Raw genomic sequence first — 23,438 nt, forward strand, 5'->3', positions numbered from 1 at the left:
CCTTGCTTGACTTTCTGAAGGTTACCAGCTTCTATTGTTAAATTTGTTAAACTGTACTTAGCAAAACCCCACCTATGTCTCTTCCTGTAACTTGCTGGGCTGGAGAATAAATTCAGGAAGAGAACCCCAATTCATGATTAATTTCACAAATGGAAGGAATGCCTCACACTTGAGGGTTCTGGGATATTAACCCCTTTCTGGGCCGTCTCACAGGGGAAAAGGGGTGACAAATCCGTGGGAGGTAAAGCAACAAATGGTGACCCATGTGAGGAAATTCTGTGTCCATGGATCAGAGACCAACCTGCCAAGCCTTGGAAAGGAAAAGAAAGAATAGGCTGCAACAAAAGAGGTGAAAAGAAAGAGGGCATCCACTACTCATCCTGCCAAATTCCTTCATGCCCTCTGGTAATTAACCCCTTCTTCTCTCAATCCCCAGACACTGGCAACCACCGACCTGTTTTCTGACCCTATAGTTTTGTCTTACAGAATTTAATATAAATGGAGTCATACAGTATGTAGCATTTGGCACTTGGCTTCCTTCACAGAGAGGGACATGAATGGGACTTCTGGAGGTACAATGTACTGTTTCCTGACCTGGGTGGTAGTTACCTGGCCTGATCACTTTGTAATTATTTGTCAAAGGGTAGGCTTATGTTATCTGCACTTGTATTTTCTGCGCTGTATATATATATACAACTATAATTTTATGTTTAACTTCATCTAATTTAATTTTTATATCTTGGTAAGGGTTATTTCTTAAACGGCAATTGTTAACCCTTTAAAAGAAAGTGAGTGATTACTGGAAAAGTCAGGAGAGTGGTTACCTCTGGAGCAATAGGGAGGGGGAAGTGATTGGGGTGGGGCAAACAGGAGGGTTCCAAATGCTGCCCATGCTCTATTTCTTACACCGAGTAGTAGTTCTAGGATTGCAACACTGTGCAACCACAGGGGTGCCATTCATGCTGTAGTCCTGCCAGTGGTGCACCCTAGAATTGTGCAAGTATAGTTCCCATGGCTACCCTGGCAGCCACAAGATACACAGCCATACCTGGCAAACACAGGTGTTTGCCTCATCACTAGAGGAAATGGATAATGAGAAAATGTAGATGGGGAAAAGAGGAACTCTTGGCGTGGAGACTGAGGACAGATGTGCATGAAGTTGTTTAAATTCCCCCAGGAGTTTGTTGTGACAGCAAGGACTAGGCTCGAAGGCTGTTACTCACCATGATGACTCTCCTACTACGATTGTCATCAGATGTCCCCACATGCAGTGTGCTGGGCCTCCGCCACAGCCAAGGTGGCCGCCCTTGCTGACTCTCCCTCGCTGGCTTGCTCACTCACGCACCTTTGACCCCAGATCAAGCCTGAGGAGGAGACAGTCTTTTCTTTTTTTTTTTTTTTCACTTTTCCTATAATTTATTTATTTATTTATTTTTTAAATTTTATTTTGTCGATATACATTGTGGCTGACTATTGCTCCCCATCACCAAAACCTCCCTCCCTTCTCCCTCCCCCCCTGCCCCCCAACAATGTCCTTTCTGTTTGCTTGTCGTATCAACTTCAAGTAATTGTGGTTGTTATATCTTCTTCCCCCCCCCCCCGGTTTTTTTTTTTGTGTGTGTGTTTGTGTGTGTGTGCGTGTGAATTTATATATTAATTTTTAGCTCTCACCAATAAGTGAGAACATGCGGTATTTCTCTTTCTGTGCCTGACTTGTTTCACTTAATATAATTCTCTCAAGGACCATCCATGTTGTTGCAAATGGCAGTATTTCATTCGTTTTTATAGCTGAGTAGTATTCCATTGTGTAGATGTACCACATTTTCCGTATCCACTCATCTGATGATGGGCATTTGGGCTGGTTCCAACTCTTGGCTATTGTAAAGAGTGCTGCAATAAACATTGGGGAACAGGTATACCTTCGACTTGATGATTTCCATTCCTCTGGGTATATTCCCAGCAGTGGGATAGCTGGGTCATATGGTAGATCTATCTGCAATTGTTTGAGGAACCTCCATACCATTTTCCATAGAGGCTGCACCATTTTGCAGTCCCACCAACAATGTATGAGAGTTCCTTTTTCTCCGCAACCTCGCCAGCATTTATCGTTCAGAGTCTTTTGGATTTTAGCCATCCTAACTGGGATTAGATGGTATCTCAATGTGGTTTTGATTTGCATTTCCCGGATGCTGAGTGATGTTGAGCATTTTTTCATATGTCTGTTGGCCATTTGTATATCTTCCTTAGAGAAATGCCTACTTAGCTCTTTTGCCCATTTTTTAATTGGGTTGCTTGTTTTCTTCTTGTAAAGTTGTTTGAGTTCCTTATATATTCTGGATATTAATCCTTTGTCAGATGTATATTTTGCAAATATTTGGAGACAGACTTTTCTGCCTGCAAAGTAAAAGGTCATATTTGGGAAAAATGTATATTTCAGAGTCCTAGATCCCAATGCAGGTGAGATTAGCTCAGGGCTCCCCCACTGTGGCTGCATTAAGGGCATGCTCACAGTTGAGCAGATCTCCAGAGCTCCCTCTGAGCTGAGCAGCAGTGGAGATCTCTCATTCTCCCCCAGCATATTACTTACCTATTGCTGCCATAACAAATTACCACAAACTTAATGGCTTAAAACAACAGTTTATTATTTTATACTTCTGGAGGCAGAAATCCGACATGGGGAACACTGGGCTAAAATCAAGGTGTCCCCAGGGCAGTGTTCCCTACTGGAGGCTCTAAGGGGAAATCCATTTCCTTGGCTTTCCAACTTCTAGAAGCCACCAGCATTCCTTGGCTCATGGCCCCCTTCCTCTGACTTCCAAGCCAGCAATGGAAGGTCAAGTCCTTCTCACATGGCATCACTCTGACCTCCTCTTCTGCCTCCCGCTTCCACTTTTAAGGACCTTTGTGATTATATCATGCCCACCTGGATAATCCAGGAGAATCTCTGTATGTAGCAACAGTAATTCCACCTGCAACCCTAGCGCCTGCCCAACACCCCCCTCCCCCCCACCCCAGGAATCCTCTGAGCAGATTCCAGGAATGATGATGTGGACATCTTTGGGGACCATGATTCTGCCCACCACACTCGGCCTACTAACCGTTTCACCTCCCTCTCCTCTACAGCACTCCCTTCCTCCTGCCTGCCTTGGGTATGCCAATCCCTCCTAAAAGTCCACAGGGAGCATTGGCAGGTCATGTTCCTGGTCGTGATCATAGTCATGGTGGTGATGGTAGGGAGTGGGCACCTTCCTAGAATCTGAGAAGGCAGCAGAACAAGGCAGAATGGGGGCCTAGGGCTCGCCAGTCCAGCCCCCACTTTCTCTTTGTTGGGGAGGAGGCTCAAGAGAAAGGCAAAAGGCGGGCACTGAATGAGGGGAGGGGTCTGACCTCCTGACCTCCTCCTTTCCATTGGGGCCCAGATGGATTCCTCTAATCTGAGCCTCAGTATCTGCCTCTTAGGCTCAGCCTGTTGCGTACATACTACAGTAACATGATTGTGCGGTAGTTGGTCTGAATATGGAACAGAGAGATTGTGAGCTTGGAGGATGGAAGCAGGCCTGACAAAGTAGTCACCAGGGGTTGTGTTCATGGCGTCACACGTCTCCTTCAACATGCTTCTCCCCTTCTTCACGCTGCCGAACATGGCCCCATGCCTCCTGGAACAGTGCCCAGTGCGGGCATTCTCCCCCAGTCACAGCCGGCCTAGATGACCTAGGTGGCAGAAACCCCAGTTGGAAAGTCTCTGGCAAACTATTTCACTGACACACCAGCCTATTGTGTTACGCCTCCAGGAAATAAACACTTGGGTCAGGGTCAAAGCCTTAGCCTAAGGAATCAAGCCCTCCTTCTCAAGTGAGGGATTTGAGGTGGATGGTTTATGTCCCCACTAAGGTTCCTTCCCAGCACTGAGGTCTATGATTGTCCTGCCACATGCGTGATGATCTGTCTCCCTGAGCTCATCCTCGGGGCCTGAAAGGGAGACAGTGACAATATGGGGGAAGGGTGGTACCAAGGCTGGCCAATTTTCTAAGTGCAGTCCCTCTTTCCTACTTTCCATCCTCGCTGCACCCATACTAACTGTGTCTTGATTAACTCAGGTCGTGGCAGTCTCCCGCGGGAGCTCCCTGCTTCAAAGATGAGGCATGTCCCAGCTACTGCGAGATAACCAGCCTTCACATTATCATTCCACCCACACACACCAGATTTTTGAGACATCATATTCATCCCACAGTAGGATCAAGGGCCTACTCCAGTGACTCCGGCATTTTGAGAGCCCTGACTCCATCATTGGGTCTGGTGACTCCCACGTCATCACACTCCATGCCCTCCTATGCTTTCGAACTTGAAAAACACCTCTTGCAAAAGGTACATCCCGCCCTCGCTTTTGCTCATTCAGTCTCAGGGATTCTTGAGCACTGCCTCTACTCCTTTTACTCCCTGAATCAGGCACACACACCCAAAAACCTTGAGAGATCTATCTTCACTTGTCCCCTCTCTGGCTATAAACACCCAGTCTCTCGGGAATGGGAGCTGGCAGAACCTACAGTCACCTCACTCGAACACGAATCTGTCCCTCTGAGTCTCCAGCCCACCCAGCCTTGGATCCTGGCTGAAGGAAAGAGGCGATCCCAACTGTCAGTGGGGGTGAAATCAGAACACGGAGCTGAGGCAAAATCTCGTGTGACCCAAAGACAGTCTGCAAGATTGAGCTGGGACACAGAAAGAGCATGTCCGGGAAAATCTGTCATGGGGGTGGTCGAACGGTATTTGATGGGGAATATCTCCCCAAGAACATTCAGACCCATCACCAACACTTGCCCTAGAAACTAAGTGGCCATTTTCAAATCAGGGGTATGGGGCTGATCAGCTGGAGAAGGGGTGGTGAGTTGGCTAGGACATGAAGGATGTGGAAGCTCTGATCACTAGACCATCCACTCTAGCTGCCAGCAGGCAGTGTCCCCCCAGGTTGGCCCAGAGGCGCCTGAACAGACTCATTTCCCCTACCTTCAACCCAGAGACTAACCTGCTCTTTTCTTTCCCGTTCCCGGTGCCTTCCATTTTGTTCCACCACCCACCGGGATGTGACTTCTGCCTCTACCCCTCTACTGAAAGTGAGGAGAGAGAACTGACAGGATTTGGTTTCAAAGGTAAGGGCCAAAGAGGAACGGAGGATGACGAGCGGGTTTCTCGCCGAGTTGTCCGGGTGCATGGTGGCACCAGAGGGAGATAATGAATCCACAAAGAAGACTGGGCCTGGCAAGGGGGAAAATGAGCTCAGTTGTGCTCTTTAATTCCCGTTGAAATGACCATGCACGAAAGGCCACCAGCGTAAAGCCATGGGACAGATCAAGGATGCTCGTGACAAAAAAGAAGGGTGAGAGGGGAGAATTGGGACAGTGAGCCAAATGAGGAAAGGTAAGACGGTAAACTGGAGCTCTGGAAGGGTGTCGTTTCGTTAGTGCCCGCTGAAGGGGCGGGGGAATAGCGGTGAAGAATGGGAACTAGGAGGAGATTAGAAGGGAACGTGAATAGGGCCTGCAGGGGAAAGCGACTGGCCAGGCAGAGCCCGCACAGAACCTAGACACAGGGCACTCTGGTGAGCCTGAGTGCAGGGCTCCTGCTCAGAGGCTGGCCCTCCTCCCTGCAGGGAGAAGGCCCACCACAGAATGCCAGGGGGTACTGTTCTTAAAATACTCTGAACTGGAGCAACTCCCCACCCCACTCCACCCCACCCCAGCGCCACCCCCCAGAGAGACGGCAGACCACAGAGCATGAGAGGTACTTTAATTTGAAACTGCTGTGAACTGGGGTGGGGAGAGGGCAAAAACAGGGGAAGACAGACAGCCCCTGTTCTGAAGAAGAACCGGAGGGAAGCAGCTTGGCCACAGCTCCTGGGCTCCAAAGATATCAGCTGCTTGTCTTGTACGAAGAGGCTGGGTCCAACCTGTCAAACAGCAGAGTCAGGGACGGGCCACAAGCCAGGGCCAGCCCACAGCCCTCCTAAGTAACCAGGATTGTGGGAAGGGGTATGGTATGTGTAACACTCACCTCAAAGGGCCTGGAACTTGTCAGCGAGGGACTGCATGGCCGCTGAAACAGAGAGGCACAACCGGGTGGGCACTCCAGACATACGGATATAGAAATCCTCCCCTCTGCCCCCGTGGGGAGCCACCTAGCCCCGCAACCTGAAACCCCTCCAGCCCCTGACCAAACAGCGCTGGGACTGACTCACCCACCCATCGCCTGAGCGAACTCGTTTCAAAAAACGAATAAGCAAATGAACAAACGGCAACAACAAAAACCAGAGAAGACGTACCAAGCAGCAGTTAAAGGGAAAATGAAGGCGGCATCTCTAAATGTCCCAAGAGAAGGAGCTCTCTGGGCCTCGTTGGCAAAGTGAACAAGGAGTTCTGACAGTACACTTCCATTTGTGCACATCCCTAGCTTGTACGTGCACAGAAGGCTCCAGGGCCAGGCCCGCTTGGTTCTCCTCCCCACAGGAATGTCGAGCCCAGTGATGCCACCTGCACCTGCAGCCCACCCCATGCCCGGCACCTGCACTAAGACCCCGTGGTCTGCCCTTGCCCCAGCCGGGGCTTTGTCATACCGAGTTGCTCTTTAAGGTCATCTATTTCTTGCTGTAGCACCCGACACTAGCCCAGCAGACAGCAGAGAAAGAGAAACGATTAGTGATATTCTGGCCTCCACTCTCCTCGCCCTCCCTCTCTCCCCCGCGCCCTTGCCTCCCCTGCATCGCACACCTCAGTGGCTAGACCGGCATGGAATCCTCAATGGAAAGGAGGTGCCCTCTCTCCGTAGGGTGCGGGATGGGGAAGGGGGGGAGGACACGTAAGTCAGCTTAACCTGGACACAGATCCCACCATCTACTTTGGACGTGCATTTCTACAAGCCAGAGAAAGCATTACCCGAGGGCAGCCCTGTGCTGCAGGTGGTTGCTGCTGCCTTTCCGGTCTTGGGGGAAGGACAGGTGGCTCCTGGTCACCTGAAAGAGAACGCAAAATCCAGTTTCCAAGCCTCCCTGTGAGGTGGAAAGGGCCTAGCGGCGCCCAGAGTGAGGCAGCATCGCCCTCTGCTGGCAACAGGTTGCCCCTGCTCTGCCCAGCACCTCAGACCCTTTCTCTGGGGCCTGCCTTCCCTGTTCCCCAGTGTCAGCCCATCTGCCACTGTGGCCCCCTGGGACTGTGGCTCTGGGTTGGACGCTAGCAGAGCTGCAGACACAGCCAGCCCCTGGAGCGAGCAATGTGGCTGAACAGGACTTAACAGAAAACGCTCTGTTCTGTCAAAAGTCTACTTCTGGAGTTGGGGTTTGGGGCACTGCTACAAATCACCCCCACCCCCACAAACCCCACTCAGAGGACGAATGACCCTGTTTCCTGTGGGAGAGCTGCCTGGTTGGCAGGGAAGCCCGGGAGCAAGGCTGAGCCCACAGAGGTGACAGAGCCAGAGGTCTCCCTCCCAGACCCCTCTCCCCTCCCCTCGTATCAAACCCACAAGACTCACCCAAGGGTGCAAGGCCTCTGGGCGTGCCGCCTCCCTGGCGCAGGGCCAAGGGCTCTGAGTTTCCTGGAGCCTGGGGGGCTCGGGCACTGTAGCCACTACTGCTGAATTCTCCACGATGCACGCACAGGCAAGACGGCCCCAAACTGGGTGTCGGAAACTGAAACAAAAATCTCAGCTGAGTTGGGCGTGGGTGTGCGTAGGGGCTTGGGTGAGGTGGAGGACCAGGAGGGGAATTGGGAGGCTAGTCTCACTAGCTCTCTTTCCCTCAGTCAGCCCCAGGCCAGGAGGCAGAGCTGATCCAGGGACAACAGTGAGAGTACTGAGAAAGTCCAGGCCCCCTGCAAGGCAGGCTTGGGGAACAGCTAGGAAGGAGGAATCAGGAGGCCGATGAGTCTAGACACCCGAAGCTTCGCAGCCCAAACCTTAAGGGGTTGCGTGACCCAAATAAGCAGCCCGCCCTGCTTCCCATCAAAGCCCCTCTCTGGGGAGGAGGCAGGAAACGGGCGAAGTGGAGAACAGTGCCTGGCACATACTAGGTGCTCTCTTGATGTTTGCCCCCACTTGAAGGACCACGATTTGGTATCCTGTTGACCGTGGGCTCCCTCCCAGTGAGGACTCCTGGGCAAGGGACAGAGGGAGCACGGCTCAAGATGTGTGTGCTGGGGGAAGGGGAAGGGCGGGGAGAGAGGAGGAGGATGGCCTACTCACTTGGACCTTTGGGACTGGATCTCTGTTTGGGTCATTATTTTCTCGGGCCACAGGCTGGGACTCCCTTGTTCTCCTCACCGCAGATTTCTTCCTAGTCCTGCTGTGCTTGGGCTGTTTGGGTCCCGAAAGGAACAAGGAGTCTCTCTTGGACCTCCCAAGTAGCGGAACACCAGAGATCGGGGGGAAGGTGGCTGGCTCCGGGGGAGCTGCCAAGAGTCTCTGCCCCCATGAAGGAAAGGCTCTCCCCAGGGCAACTGTTGAGGCACCCCTTGGGGATTTCTTCTCCTGGGCCACCTTCTTCTTAGGAGTGGCCCGGGGCAGGCCCCCTGCAGCAGCTGCAGCTGCTCGTGCTGCTGCGTAGCTGGGCCTGCTTCCTCCCTTCCCCCAGACCACACTTGGCATCTTCTTGGGGGAAGAGATGTCCAGCTCGCCAACGGCCTGCCTCTCCATGGTCGAAGTGAGTCCGCGGGGGGCAGAGGTCAGGAAAGAGCCCGGCCTGAGAAGGAAATCCTTCCTGATCTGGAACTTCGAGTGTCTGGGTGTGTCGCCAGGTTCCTCGGGGCTGCTGGACTTGTCTTGGCCGCCTTCTTTGGGGCAAATGCTCACTCTCATCAGCTGTACCTCACTGAACTCATCTGACGACTCGGGGTCGGAAGGCTGCCCGACCAGACCCTCCGCGGAGGGCCGCTGGAGATCCACGCTGACGTTCAGCCGACTTTCGGTGCCCCTTTTCGGGCTGCCCCAGGCCCGGCCTCCCTTGCGCCCACCGAGGTGGAGAGGGGCGGCAGAAGCCTGCTGCGCTTCTCCACAGCCGGAGGCAAGCGCGCCTCGAACACTGGGGCCTGCCTCTAGGTCCGCCCAGATGGTGGACACTTCAGCGGCGCAGCTTTCTGGGGTCGGGTGTCTCCGGACGCGCCGGGTACCGCGGTCGGTCAGCTGCTGCGCGGTGGCCGCCGATTCGTCAGCAAGGTGGGACGCGTAGTCCAGAGCGTCCCCCTTCTCGTCGGCCGGGGAGCCGGGCCGGCCTTTCAGGACCCAAAGCACCGGCCCTCCCGCCTCCAGCTCTCCCTCCTCGGACACGGAGTCCTCGGGGTCTGGGAGGCCGCCCTCGCCCTCGCCGCTGCACGGTGCCCCCAAATCAAGGCCTAGTCCGGGCCCCTGCGGGGCTGTGGGGCTGGCCGGGCAGGCGCCGGACGGCTCCCCGCCGCCCTCAGGGACGAAACCGGCTCCCCAAACAGACACCTCGTCGGGGGAGCTCATGTCGCCGGTCCGCGAAGCCTGGGTCGAAGAGAGACGGCCGCCTCCTCAGGGCCGGCGAGCCAGGCCGCGCGTCGTCACCACAGGGGCCACACGAGATCGCCTCAAACACCGCGCGGCTTTGGCTCGCGCCTCGGCCGCCCCGCCGCAGCCTTCTCATTGGTCCGCCCGCCACCAACCAGCGCGTCTCTTGTTGGGCTGCCCCTCAAGGCCCTAGCCAATAGGGACGAGGGCGCTTGGGCGGCGCGGAAGCCCGTCGTTTCGCTGGGCCATCCGCAGCCAGTCTGGGGGTGGTGTCCCAGTGTCGGGGCTCTCTTCCCACCTCTTCCTGTCCCGCCAGTGCCTCTGGCCAGGCATCTCCTTTCCAATGAGAGCCACATCTCTCAGCTTCAGTTTCCCATTCCCATCGGTAAAGCGGGAGAAATAACAGCACCTAACTCGGGCTGGTGAGGATTAAATGTAATGACGGATGGGAAGCACACAGAGTAGAAAGGATTTGCGAGCCTCTATTCCACAGCAAGGCTCACCACCCCATAGGAAAATGGGCAAGGATGCCCACGGTCAGTAATCAGAGGTCGGCGTATTTTGTTTTCGTAAAGGGCCAGATAGCAAATGTTTTAGGATTTCAGGCTGTGCCGTCTCCGCCGCAAGTGCTCGATTCCTCTAGGTAACCAAATCCACGCGTGGCTGCGTGCCCGTGAGAGTTTACTGGCAGGCCGTGTTGGCGGTTTGGCAGGTCGGAGTTTGCCCACCTCTCCCAGAATCCCCCACCCGAGTTAATTCAAAGAAGTGGGAACCCCAGTGGCCAACGACACCGCAAAAGATGCTCACCATCGCTGATCCCGAAGATGCAAACTAAAATCACGAATCGATGTTCACATGCCAGGTTTACAGAAATTAAAGAGCTTAATCATTCCAAGGGTCGGAGAGGCTATGAGTGAACCAGTGCTTTTGCTCACTGCTGGGGGTGGGGGTGGGGGTGCGGGGGTGGGGGGCCGTTTGTTGAGGGGGTGGGTGGCCGTTTGTTGAGGGGGTGGGGGTGCGGGGTTGGGGGCGCCCTTTGTGGAGGAGGAGGGGGGCGGATTTGGCAGGATCTTTGAACTGCAAATTATACATTTATTTTTATTTATTTATTTATTTATTTTTGACGTTTAACATATATATTTATTTATTTATTTTTCACATGTAGAATATCTTATTTATTTTATTTTTTAATTTTATTTTGTCGATATACATTGTGGTTGATTATTGTTGCCCCTTACCAAACCCCCCTCCCTCCTCCCTCTCTTCCTTCCCCCCCAACAATGTCCTTTCTGTTTGCTTGTCCTATCAACTTCAAGTAATTGTGGTTGTTATATATTATTCCCCACCCCGTTTGTGTGTGTGTGTGTGTGTGTGTGTGTGAATTTATATATTAATTTTTAGCTCCCACCAATAAGTGAGAACATGTGGTATTTCTCTTCCTGTGCCTGACTCGTTTCACTTAATATAATTCTCTCAAGGTCCATCCATGTTGTTGCAAATGGCAGTATTTCATTCGTTTTTATTGCAAATTATACATTTACTATGAGCCTGGCACTCTTCTAATCACTGTAGATAAACATCAATTCCTTCCCAGGACAGTCCTAAGTTGAAGTACCCGTTATTACCGCCTTCTTACAGGCCAGGAAACAGGCACAGAGAGGCTCATTGACCCGCCCAAGGTCACTGGGCTTGTTGGTATCCGCAGCACTATGGAAACCCTCGTCATCCCATTCCCTTTACCCTCCTCAGCGGTAACCTCTATCCTGTACTTGTACTTAACCTTCCTTTTTTTTTTTTTTTCTGTTAGTTTTTTTTTTTTTTAACATATGTTCGTATTCCTAATGATACGTTGTTTAGTCCTGCATTTTTTGGATTTTTTATGCACAGAATCATTTATAATGTGTCCTGCTTTCTCCTGTTAAATGTTATGTAACTGGGATTCATCCCCGTTGTTGCATGTAGTAGCTGATTGTTCATTACCATTGCTCTATAGTATTCCATCAGATTAGTGTCTCAATCTGGTAATCTGTTCTGTTGATGGACTTTTGGGTTATTTCCATTTTTGGAAACATTACACACAGAGCTGCTATAAACATTCCAGGGCATGTTTCCTGCTACCTATCTGTGAGAGTTCTCAATGGCAGAGCTCTCCAACTTGTGGACCTGGGACATTAAGATCCTTAGCCCTAGTGGTAGCCATGTAGCATTGTCCATACTTGTTTCTGGCCCTGACCAGCCTTATTGTCTTACTTCTGTGAGACATACAAGTATTATTTTCCATGTGGCCATAAAATAAAATGGCTAAGAAGCTGTCGTTATACCTAGGAGTGAAATTGTTGACTAATAGCAGAGGCACATCTTCAACTTTATCAGATCATGCCAGATATTTTCCAAAGTGATTATGCCAATTTAGACTCATACTAGGTGTGTTTCACTGTTGCAATTTGTCTACATCCTCATCGACATTTGATATTAACAAAGTACAAAACTTTTACCTATCTGGTGAATATGAAATATACCATCTTGTTTTTAACGTGCAGTGTGATTTCCTGATTAGTAATGAGACTGACCGTACTTTCATGTTTGGGCCTTTAGGGTTTTCTTTTCTACAAGGTGCCTACTCAAAGTCTTTTCCCAATTTTCCCTTTGTGTTGTTTGCCTGTTTATGTGTGGGAGTTCTCTATGTAGTTTATATTTTAGTATTGTAATGAATTCCTGTGATGCAAATATCTTCTATGTACCTTTTAACTTTTTATATTTTGTCTTCTAATAGCAGAATCTCTGTTTCAACAATATTTTATTATAGAAAGTTTCAAACATACAGAAAAGTCTTAAGAATTTTGTTGTGTACACCCACACACTCACCACCTAATTTTTGTATATCTGTATATACATCCCTCCATCATTTGTCATTCCTTTTTTTTTTTTTTTTTTCAATTCATTTGAAAGTAAAGTTCAGACATCAGGAGTACTTCTTTTGGTAGAACTTTTAAATCTTTTCCTTTAGTAGTTAGTTCCTTTTTTCCCCCCCTGCCTGTCTTGCTTAAGAGTGTTCCCTACCATACTGTCGTGAAGAAATTCTTTTATAAATTCTCCTTTATATTTAGGTCTTAGATTCACATGGAATATTTTTTTTTAATGTTTTAAGGCAGGAGTCCAGTTTTACATAGTTTGTATTTGAGGTGGTGTATAACAACTGGGGAAAACAATAGCTAACCTAAAAGGTTAAAGGAAAAAACTGCATAATGAGATGTTCAGAAGATGATTTGTTTTACTATTTTTTTTTTTTTTTTTGGCAGCTGGCCAGTATAGGGAACTGAACCCTTGACCTCGGTGTTACAAGGCTGCGCTCTAACCAACTGAGCTAACTGGCCAGCCCACCAGAAGGTGATTTGGAAAGCTCTGGTATGTTCCTGGGAATCTCTAAGGCCATGTATATTCATGGGGCTGTGTACATGCCCAGAGTTGTGTGCATCCTCAGGAAAGACCTGAGAAGTCCCTAAGTTGTCACTTCTGGCTGGCCTTGAGTCTGCCCATGCAGAAAGTGAAGTCTAAGCCTATGTTTATTCACTGCCTGGCTGAGTGTTGATGCCATGTCCCAACAGACACACAGAGCTCCCTGGAAAGGTCTGAGGGAATTACTAGTTTGGGGTATTTAAGGAAAATTCTGTCAAATCACAGTTGACCGCCAACTGAACTGAGCAAATAATTCAGTGCTACACATGACAAAGAATACAGTTTGCAGAATTAGTTCAGAAAAGTCAATGAACAAATAAAAAGCACTGACAACAAATCAGAACAACAACAACAAACCCTGGGGAGGGGAGACAATCAGATTCCCAGAGATGACTCATGTTATCACTTAAAAAGTGTCCTGTTTTCAACAAAAAATTACAAGATACACAAGAAATAAGAAAGCATGTCTCAGAGGTAAGAAGGTTGGCAAAATAGGAGGTCTCCAGTGTATCTTCCCTCACTAAAACAAATATTTGGCAACTATCCATGAACAAAAGTGCCTTTGTGGGAGCTTTGGGATCCAGGTAGGAAGGTCAAAGCAATGGTGGAGCTCAAGACAGGAGGGTCGCTTTCAGAAGGCAGGCCTGTGGGCCACTGGTAAGTACATCAACATTGGTCCTGGCCATAGAACAGAAGCATATCTGTCCTACTGTGGACTTGACTCCAGCCCTGCTTGTCTGCAGTCATACCACCAGTGTTTGTCCCAAGTGTCCTAGAAACAGCCACGTCCATCTGTGCTCCCGTCACGTTTCTGAAGGAACCCTGTGACTCGGTTCCAGTCCTGCTCTACCTCAGCCAAGAGGAAGTCCAGGTTCCCATCCAAGGTACCTGGAAGGATCCACGTCCCCACCTGTCTGCCAATGCCCAGTGAAACGATGGGCTTCCAGGCAACCCAGGCACCCTCGTCCATAGTACCATGGTACCTGGAAGGATCCTCTTGTTGGGCAGCCCCTTGCGCCCTTAATAAATAGTACTTAAAAGTACATCAGACTAATCCGATGAAAGATGTACATGACCTCTATGGGGAAAAAAAGTTTATTGAAAGACCCAACTAAAAGAAGGGATATTCCACGTTCTCAGGTTGGAAGAGTCAATTTTACAAAATGTCAGTACTCTAAAAATTGACCTATAGATTCAATACAATCATGATCAAAACACCAAGAGGGTATCTGTGGGACTCGATAAACTGATTTTCAAATGTATATGGAAGTGCAAAGAGCCAAGAATGGCCAAGATTCTCTCGTGAAGGACAAAGGGGGAGGACTTCCGCTAAAAGATACCAACGTTTATTATAAAGCTACTGAAGTTACGAAAGTGTAGGATTGGCTCAAGAACAGACAAATAGACTAATGGAAAATGATTGGGACTCTCCAAACATTCCCACGTATAGACACTTAATTTATAACAGAGGAGGCATCAGAGAGCAATTGAAAGAGGATGGCCTTTTCATTTCAGAGTGCAGGGACAATTGAGTATCGAGTTGGAGAAGAAAATGGAATGGACTCCTGACTTAAACTGTAAACAAAAATTAATTCCAGGTGGATCTAAGGTCTGCATGTGAAGAAGAGACTATAGAAGACTATGTGGTTGTCGTGACCACAGGGTAGAGTAGGACTTTGTAAACAAGACAGAAAAAATGAAACAACCATTAAAGAAATAAACTTAAAAATTCTGCTGCATTAAAATGAAGTACTCTGATTTCTGACATTTACTTTGAAATGCATCCAAAATAACATGGATTTGATGGATGAAGGAGGGATGGACATGTGATAAACAAGTGTAATAAAATGGTAACAGTGGAAGGTAGGTGGTGGGTACCTGGCTGTCCACTGAAAAGTTCTTTCAACTTTTCTGTATGTTTGAATGTTTCCATAATAAAATGTTGTGCAAAATAAAAAGGAGTGCTTCTTTTCATTAGAAGGCACGATAAAGGGAGTAAAGGCAAACTACAAACTAGGAGAAGATATTTACATCACACGAAATCACAGAATTAAAATATAGAATACATGGAGAACTTTCACAAATAAACAGGCCAACAACCCAAGAGGGAAATGGGCAAAAGACAGTAAACAGGCACCTCATAGAAGAGAAAACCCTGAAGGCCAATACAAGTGAAAAGTTGCTCTGTAGAGGGTTAGAAATCTTGATTCTTACTTGATTATTAGATAGGGTTTTTAGGTAATGCATGCACGGGACAAAAGTCCTAGGTCCAGAGGCAAGAGCCTACAGATAGGGGGCAAGAGCCCATCTAATCAACCCTAATCACTGGTCAGGTAAGGGATTCTATACACTGTTAATATAATGAGTTCGCTGGAAGATTTTGTAAGAAGGAAACTTACACAGGACTGAAGCCTTTAACGTGAACAAGGAAACTGAAGCAGAACAGGTATTGTTCCGAGGGCAGTAACCCTTAATACAACAAAACTTAAATGATGGGAAAATATGTGAGTTAAAATTTCCAAGGACATTCTGCTAGATTAGTTAGTACATGGGGGTTATTCCACATTTTGCCTTAAGCTGTTTCTTAAGAAGTCAGGCACTTTAATGATTATCTTACTGTTTCTCTTGCATGTCACATAGCTTAGATTTATGACTCTTTTGATGGTATATTGTTTAAACTATTTTGAACCAAGCATGCTTGGATGAAAATTGTTACATAGCCAGTTTCTTTATGTTCTTACTATGATTGATTAACCATTTGTTTTTCTTCTGTAACTTCCTTGTCTTTACAATAAAAACTGAAGCAAAAACTGACTCGGGGCTGCACCTTGCTTCTCCTTCCTAAAGGGAGTCGTCTTGATGCAGTCCCTTCACACTTCTCATTGCATTGATATTTGCTCTGAGCTCTTTTGCATCTCCATTACACAGCAAGAGGTGTAACATTGCTCAATCTCATTACTAATCAAGGAATAGCAAATTAAAACCACAGTGAGATACCATTTCACATTCAGCAGACTGGCAAAAATTTCGTGGTGTGATAATATCAAATGTTGATGAGGATGTAGACCAACTAAAACAGTTCAACATCCTTTATAGGAATGTAAATTAGCACCGTCACTTTGTAAAATATCTGGCATGATTTAGTAACGTTGGAAATGTGCCTCCACTATGAATCGATAAGTCCACTCCTAGGCACGAATACTGGAACACAACTTCCCAGCCATTTTATTCTGTGGCCCATACAGAAAATGATGCTTATATGGCTTACAGGAGTAAAAGGACAAAGCTGACCTGGGCCAGGCCCAACAGATCCAGAAGCTGCTGGCTGCCTGCCTCCAGGACATTGACTGTCTCAATGTCCCAGTCCAAAGGTTGGAAAGCTCTGCCCTGGAGGACTCTTTCACATGGGTACCAGGAAACATGCCCCAGAATGTATAGCAGCACTGTGCGTAATATCCCCCAATCTGGAAGCGACCCAAATGTCCATCAACAGTAATGGATATATAAACTGAGATACAGGGCCGGCCCGTGGCTCACTCGGGAGAGTGTGGTGCTGATAACACCAAGGCCCCGGGTTCGGATCCCATATACAGATGGCCGGTTCGCTCACTGGCTGAGCGTGGTGCTCACAACACCAAGTCAAGGGTTAAGATCCCCTTACTGGTCATCTTTTAAAAAATAAAAAAATAAAATAAATAAATAAACTGAGATACAGTCAGTGCTTATTATACACGGATTCTGTATCTGCGAATTTGCCTACTCGCTAAACTTTACTTGTAACCCCAAATCAACACAGGCACACTTTCAGGGTCATTCACAGACATGTGCAAAGCAGGGAAAAATTTGAGTCGCTCGAGGCACAAGTGTGTCCCCTTCCAGCCACGGTCAAAAAAGGGGAAACTACCTTCTTGATTTTAGCTCTCATACTGTAAGCATGTGTCCTTTTCTTGGTCTATTTAGTACCACATATTTCGTATTTTTGTGCTTTTTTCTTGGTGATTTTGCCACTAAAAATGGCCCCAAGCACCGTGCTAAAGTGCTGTATAGTGTTCCTGAGTGCAAAATGGCTATGATGTGCCCTATGGAGAAAATAAGTATGTTAGAGAAGCTTCATTCAGACATCAGCTATAGTGCCGTTGAGCATAAGTTCAATGTTAATGAACCAATAATACATAATAAATAAGGTATCTTCAAGCAGACACACACAAGGAACACGGTTATGTATTGATCGGTTGATGAAAATGTTGTGACCAGAGGAACTCAGGAATTTGACCCTGTATTTCCCCTAGGAGCAATGTTTCAAAATTGCCTAGTTCAGTGTTTGCAAGTGATTTTATAGAACATAAATACTGCAATAACGAGAATCAACTGTTTATTTATTCAGTGGAATCACATCAAGCAACGATAACGAACGGTTGCCTACCACATGCAACGACAAGTACGAATTTCAGCTACATGATCTTGCGCAGAAGTCAGCCACAATATAAATAATTTCACTTATATAAAGTCAAAAGGATGCATATTGTTAGGAATATGTTGTTAGGAACATGTAGTTAAAAATATAACGTATGTAGAAAACAATTAGAAAAGAAAAAGAATGGTAAAGGCAAGTTCAGGATAGATGTTACCTCTGAGGAGGGTGAAGGGAATGGGACCAGGAGTGAGACCACAGGGGACTTGTAAGATGATAGTACTGTGTGAAAAAGCTCTTCCATAAATGCTAGCTAATGAATGACTACTAAACCTGTAACTCTAGCTCTGACCCCTCCCTGGAGCCCCAGAAGCACATTTCTACGTGAATTCTGCATATCCTATATGAATACCTCAAACTGCACGAGCCCAAAAACCAACTCCATCATTTTCTGCCCAAACTTGCTTGACTTCCTGTGTGCCTGTGCTAGTCCACGCCCCACCAAGCAGTCACTCAAAACGGGAATGTTAATCATCCTTCACTCCTGCCTCCCTGTGGTAACCATGGAAACGTGCCCCTCAGATCTCCTGCTGCAGGGAGCAAAGTTGATTGACAAGCCCCAGCTGCTACTTCTCTGGGTCCACCAGAGTTTGCACCAAGACCACACTTCCTCTGGGCAGCTCCCAGCCAGTGACTGAGCATGGCAGGGGAATACTACTGCAGGACAGGGACTCCTCTAACTGGTAGCTGTAGGCTGGGGACTTCAGGTCAGCCTGACTGAAACTGTGTTAAAACTAAACCGCATCTGAGATTCCTATCCAGTCCTCCTTTCTCCCACGTCTCTCTCACGGGCATGAGACCTGCATCAGGCTCTGAAGACCCTCGCTGCTTGCTCCTGCTCCTTCCCTTTTTCCTTCACGTGCATTTGCCCCATAATGATCTTTCACATCCAATCACCTCTTGGCCTCTATACTTTTGGAGGACCTGAACTAGCAAAAGGGATCCCAGGAGTGGTCGGAGAAAAGACAGTAAGATGGGGTTTATGGACCGGTTCACTCACCAGTGCAATGGCAAAGAGGATGGCACCCCCGTTTTTATGTGGGGCATGGATAATCTCTAACACAAGGTGACCTCCTGATTGCTTAAGATTTCACCATTTGTTACCCGGGAAACACTCCCATGAAGGGTCTCACCCTTGTCGAGGAGATGATCCAGGCATTTGCACAGTGTGGAGGGGAGAATGTCTACATGGATGGTGGAGTGTCTGGTGATTGTTCAGTTGCATTGAAGCCTGGCAGAGAGATAATGAGAAACTAAGGGACAATACCACACAGTTAAGGGCTAAGTGTAAGACCCAGAAGGCCTCCTTGCTGGCTTACAAGGAGGCCCTTACCTCCTGCAGATGCTGAGCAGACACAAGTGAGGAGCATCATATCGACATGATTCAATGACAGGAGATGCAGAACTCAGACATGTACATCCTCAACCAGCACAGGCCTTTTATGTGAAGGTTGGGGCACTGTTCGGGAAAACCTCGGACCCTGAAATGGGGGATGAGGATATTGGGACAAATTTCCCTGAAAACGTTGGTTTTGCAGACCCGCACCTCCTGAAGCTTCAGAGCTTGCAGGGTGCTCATTCCTTCACCAGGAAGAGCTATCACATGCCCTGTGCTGGTAGATGCTACAGAGTCCTCGCCCCCACAGAGAAACAGGTGCCTCCCTCAGGGCCACCCCCATCTCCTCTCCATAACCTCGCTGGGTAATGCTGAGCCTGATAAAGGAGGAAGTTGCAAAGAAGAGCTAGCCTATACTGGCAGAAGCCAGGGGAATACCCCCAGGATTGGATTTTGAGGGTGCTGGATCAAGGGGGATGTGTTAAGCATGCAAATTTTATTGAGTGGGGGCACTTTCTCGTGTCATGGGATTTAACACCCTGGCAAGGACTCTAAGAGATGGAGGAAATTCACTGCCAGGGTCACCCTTAGAAGCTCTGAGAAAGCGATGGCCCACATGGAGAGAAGTGGAAATACTTGCCTTGGACTGGCAGATGGCAGAGAATGTAATAAAAAGGTTGAGTGATGCAGCCACGCTGGAGCAGGTAGAAAATGTAAGGTCAGTCAACCAGCCTAAGGGTTATGTTCCACAGTAGTGCCGAGAGGACACACCATTCACCAAAGGCCATCAGGAGTGTTCTGATGAGAGGGGTCCCAGTATGACTAAGAGGTTTGGTGGTTGCTCTCCTCTTCAGGCCAACGGCGGAGATGAGGGAAGGAAGGTGGTCCAAGGCCTGGGCTTATTACTACCATCCATGGAATGATGTGAACCCAACATGATAGAGGACGGGGTGGCTCTTAACGAACAGACACCAGGAGACTACATTTCCAGCAACAACCCTCAAGGTCAGAGGGGCAGTCAAGAGTGCTTGACCCGCAGGGAGCTGGGAGGATGGTTTATACTGCATGGCTCCCTAGGCACAACTACAGCCAGAAAAAGGCAAGAATGGAGGAGCAGGAGGGTGGTCATCTCAGTAAAAAGTCACGATCCCTTGCTCAGTTCCTGCTCCTGGACTACTTTCAGACTGACCCCACTGACTGAAGAGGTGGATGAGTCCTGAGAAAAAAGGACTCAGAAACAAGGTGGTGAGGATATACTGTTACCATTCTGCGGTCCTTACCTAAAGAGATTGACTGCCATTTTACTCAGGTGACTGGACCCTAGAGAAAGGGAGACAGCCAGACATTTCTAGGACTATTGGAAACAGGGCCAGAGGTGACACTGGTCCCGGAGGCCCAAGGTGTCATGATGGGGACCTGTCAATAAAAACAGTTGGGAACAGTGAGCCACTGGGTCCCAGGACTAACCACAATGGTCCTTTCTCCCATACACAAGTTCATCATTGTAAGTGATACACTTGGCACTGAAGTAGTAACTCCCATGTTGGGTCATTGGCCTGTAGAGTAAGAGACATCATGGTGGGGAAGGCCGTGTGGAATCCCTGACACTGGCCCCCACCCAGGCCAAGAAATGAAGTCAATGAAGATATTGGATCGTGGTGGGGGCAGAGGCATTGGCAGAGATTGATACCACCACTGAAGACCTATAGGACGCAGGAAGAGAGGCTGGGAGAGTGGCAGGGATGAAGAGAGCAGAGAAGGTTGAAACAGTTCTAGGATTTGCTGTATGGGAGAGGGAAGGAGGAAGGGAACGGTAATGAGGAGAGGTACACTGGGGGCTTCAGCTAGAAGCGATGGGTAATGTTTCTTAAGACGGGTGGTGGGTATAGAAGATTTTGCTGTACCTTTTGTTATCCCTTTTGGCACATCTGAAACAGTACACCATGTCTTTAAAAGTGTTCGTGGGGACTGGGAGAGGAAGTTATGCAGACACAGGCAGGATTTGTGGAGGGCCCGCTTCAGGTGCACGATCACAGATTTCTAGAGGACCCACTCTGCCCTGCTCTGCAACCTTCTCCAGCAGGGTAGGCTTCTCAGGTGCAGACCAAGAAAAATCGGTCATTTGACTTTACACAGGCAAGAGGCCTTCGGACACTGTAGGCCTCTAATAGAGATCAGCCAGAGTGGGATGTATGGCGAAGAGGCAACGGAAAGACAGGTGAGTATGAGGGGGAAAGAGAGGAAGGAAGGTGCGGAAGGAATGAAAATGAAGGAGGGTGTGAAAGGCTGCTGGAGTGAGGGTTGGGTGGCAAGCAAGGGAAACTGTAACACTCCAGGGCCTTAAAAACCACGGAAGGGACCACTCCTCAGATACCAGGACTGCTCAGCTCAGGGCAGCTGGGAACTGGCAGTTTTGGGGAAAATATAACAGAAAATTGGCGCCCCTCTGCCACTGTGAAGCCTTTGTTGTGTGTCCTTTCCAGGCCTCTCAATGCTGGGAATATACCCAGAGGAATGGAAATCATCAAGTTCGAAGGTATACCTGTTCCCCAATGTTCATCGCAGCACTCTTTACAATAGCCAAGAGTTGGAACCAGCCCAAATGTCCATCATCGGATGAGTGGATACGGAAAATGTGGTACATCTACACAATGGAATACTACTCAGCTATAAAAACGAATGAAATACTGCCATTTGCAACAACATGGATGGACCTTGAGAGAATTATATTAAGTGAAACGAGTCAGGCACAGAAAGAGAAATACCACATGTTCTCACTTATTGGTGGGAGCTAAAAATAAATAAATAAAATCACACACACACACACACACACAAAAGCCGGGGGTGGGGGGGCGAAGAAGATATAACAACTACAATTCCTTGAAGTTGATACAACAAGCAAACAGAAAGGACATTGTTGGGTGGGAGGGAGGGGAGGGAGGAGGGAGGGAGGTTTCGGTGATGGGCCACAATAATCAACCACATTGTATATCGACAAAGAAAAAATTAAAACAAAACAAAGCAAACAAAAAACCCACACGGTTACAAAGGACATGTGTGATTGGCATGGGGTTTTCAGTTTACAAATGTGTATCCAAAGCTATGCATTGTTCTGCAACTCGCTGCATGTAGTCACAAGAATGCTTTTGAAATGTGTTAACAACCCCCTGGCTTCCTTAGGACTGCTGAGTTTTAATGTACTGGCTGCATACGCCACATTGTATTCGTCCACTCCTTTACTGATGGGAATTTAGAGCCTTCCCAGATTTTCCCTTCACCAATATCCTTGTTCATGTGTCCTTGCACACTAGACCTACCAGCGTTTCTCCGGAAGATGTACCGGGCAGGTCCTCCAGGTCATTGAGGGAACTGGGCGTTTTTCAGTTTTAAGAGTCTCAGCTCCCAGCACGGAATCTAGGTCCAGACTGCTTGATTTCCATACTGCCCCGGATACCAACAAGCCCAGTGACCTTGGGCGGGTCAATGAGCCTCTCTGTGCCTGTTTCCTGGCCTCTAAGAAGGCGGTAATAACGGGTACTTCAACTTAGGACTGTCCTGGGAAGGAACTGATGTTTATCTACAGTGCTTAGAAGAGTGCCAGGCTCATAGTAAATGTATAATTTGCAGTTCACGGATCCTGCCAAATCCGCCCCCCTCCCCCTCCACAAACGGCGCCCCCACCCCCGCACCCCCACCCCCACCCCCAGCAGTGAGCAAAAGCACTGGTTCACTCATAGCCTCTCCGACCCTTGGAATGATTAAGCTCTTTAATTTCTGTAAACCTGGCATGTGAACATCGATTCGTGATTTTCGTTTGCATCTTCGGGATCAGCGATGGTGAGCATCTTTTGCGGTGTCGTTGGCCACTGGGGTTCCCACTTCTTTGAATTAACTCGGGTGGGGGATTCTGGGAGAGGTGGGCAAACTCCGACCTGCCAAACCGCCAACACGGCCTGCCAGTAAACTCTCACGGGCACGCAGCCACGCGTGGATTTGGTTACCTAGAGGAATCGAGCACTTGCGGCGGAGACGGCACAGCCTGAAATCCTAAAACATTTGCTATCTGGCCCTTTACGAAAACAAAATACGCCGACCTCTGATTACTGACCGTGGGCATCCTTGCCCATTTTCCTATGGGGTGGTGAGCCTTGCTGTGGAATAGAGGCTCGCAAATCCTTTCTACTCTGTGTGCTTCCCATCCGTCATTACATTTAATCCTCACCAGCCCGAGTTAGGTGCTGTTATTTCTCCCGCTTTACCGATGGGAATGGGAAACTGAGGCTGAGAGATGTGGCTCTCATTGGAAAGGAGATGCCTGGCCAGAGGCACTGGAGGGACAGGAAGAGGTGGGAAGAGAGCCCCGACACTGGGACACCACCCCCAGACTGGCTGCGGATGGCCCAGCGAAACGACCGGCTTCCGCGCCGCCCAAGCGCCCTCGTCCCTATTGGCTAGGGCCTTGAGGGGCAGCCCAACAAGAGACGCGCTGGTTGGTGGCGGGCGGACCAATGAGAAGGCTGCGGCGGGGCGGCCGAGGCGCGAGCCAAAGCCGCGCGGTGTTTGAGGCGATCTCGTGTGGCCCCTGTGGTGACGACGCGCGGCCTGGCTCGCCGGCCCTGAGGAGGCGGCCGTCTCTCTTCGACCCAGGCTTCGCGGACCGGCGAC

General features: G+C 48.8%; 1 protein-coding gene across 1 annotated transcript; it reads right to left on the reverse strand.

Annotated features, from left to right (window-relative positions):
* Positions 1–3,164: 3,164 nt before the first annotated feature.
* Positions 3,165–9,489, reverse strand: LOC134368071 (uncharacterized protein CXorf49 homolog). Its single transcript, XM_063084674.1, has 4 exons — positions 8,230–9,489; positions 6,927–7,003; positions 3,574–3,656; positions 3,165–3,256 (listed from the first exon to the last, which is right to left on the reverse strand). Exons 1-4 carry the CDS (start codon positions 9,487–9,489, stop codon positions 3,165–3,167), a joined length of 1,512 nt encoding a protein of 503 aa, XP_062940744.1.
* Positions 9,490–23,438: the final 13,949 nt, after the last annotated feature.

This window comes from Cynocephalus volans, chromosome X (assembly GCF_027409185.1).
Source record: "Cynocephalus volans isolate mCynVol1 chromosome X, mCynVol1.pri, whole genome shotgun sequence".
NCBI lineage: Eukaryota > Metazoa > Chordata > Mammalia > Dermoptera > Cynocephalidae > Cynocephalus > Cynocephalus volans.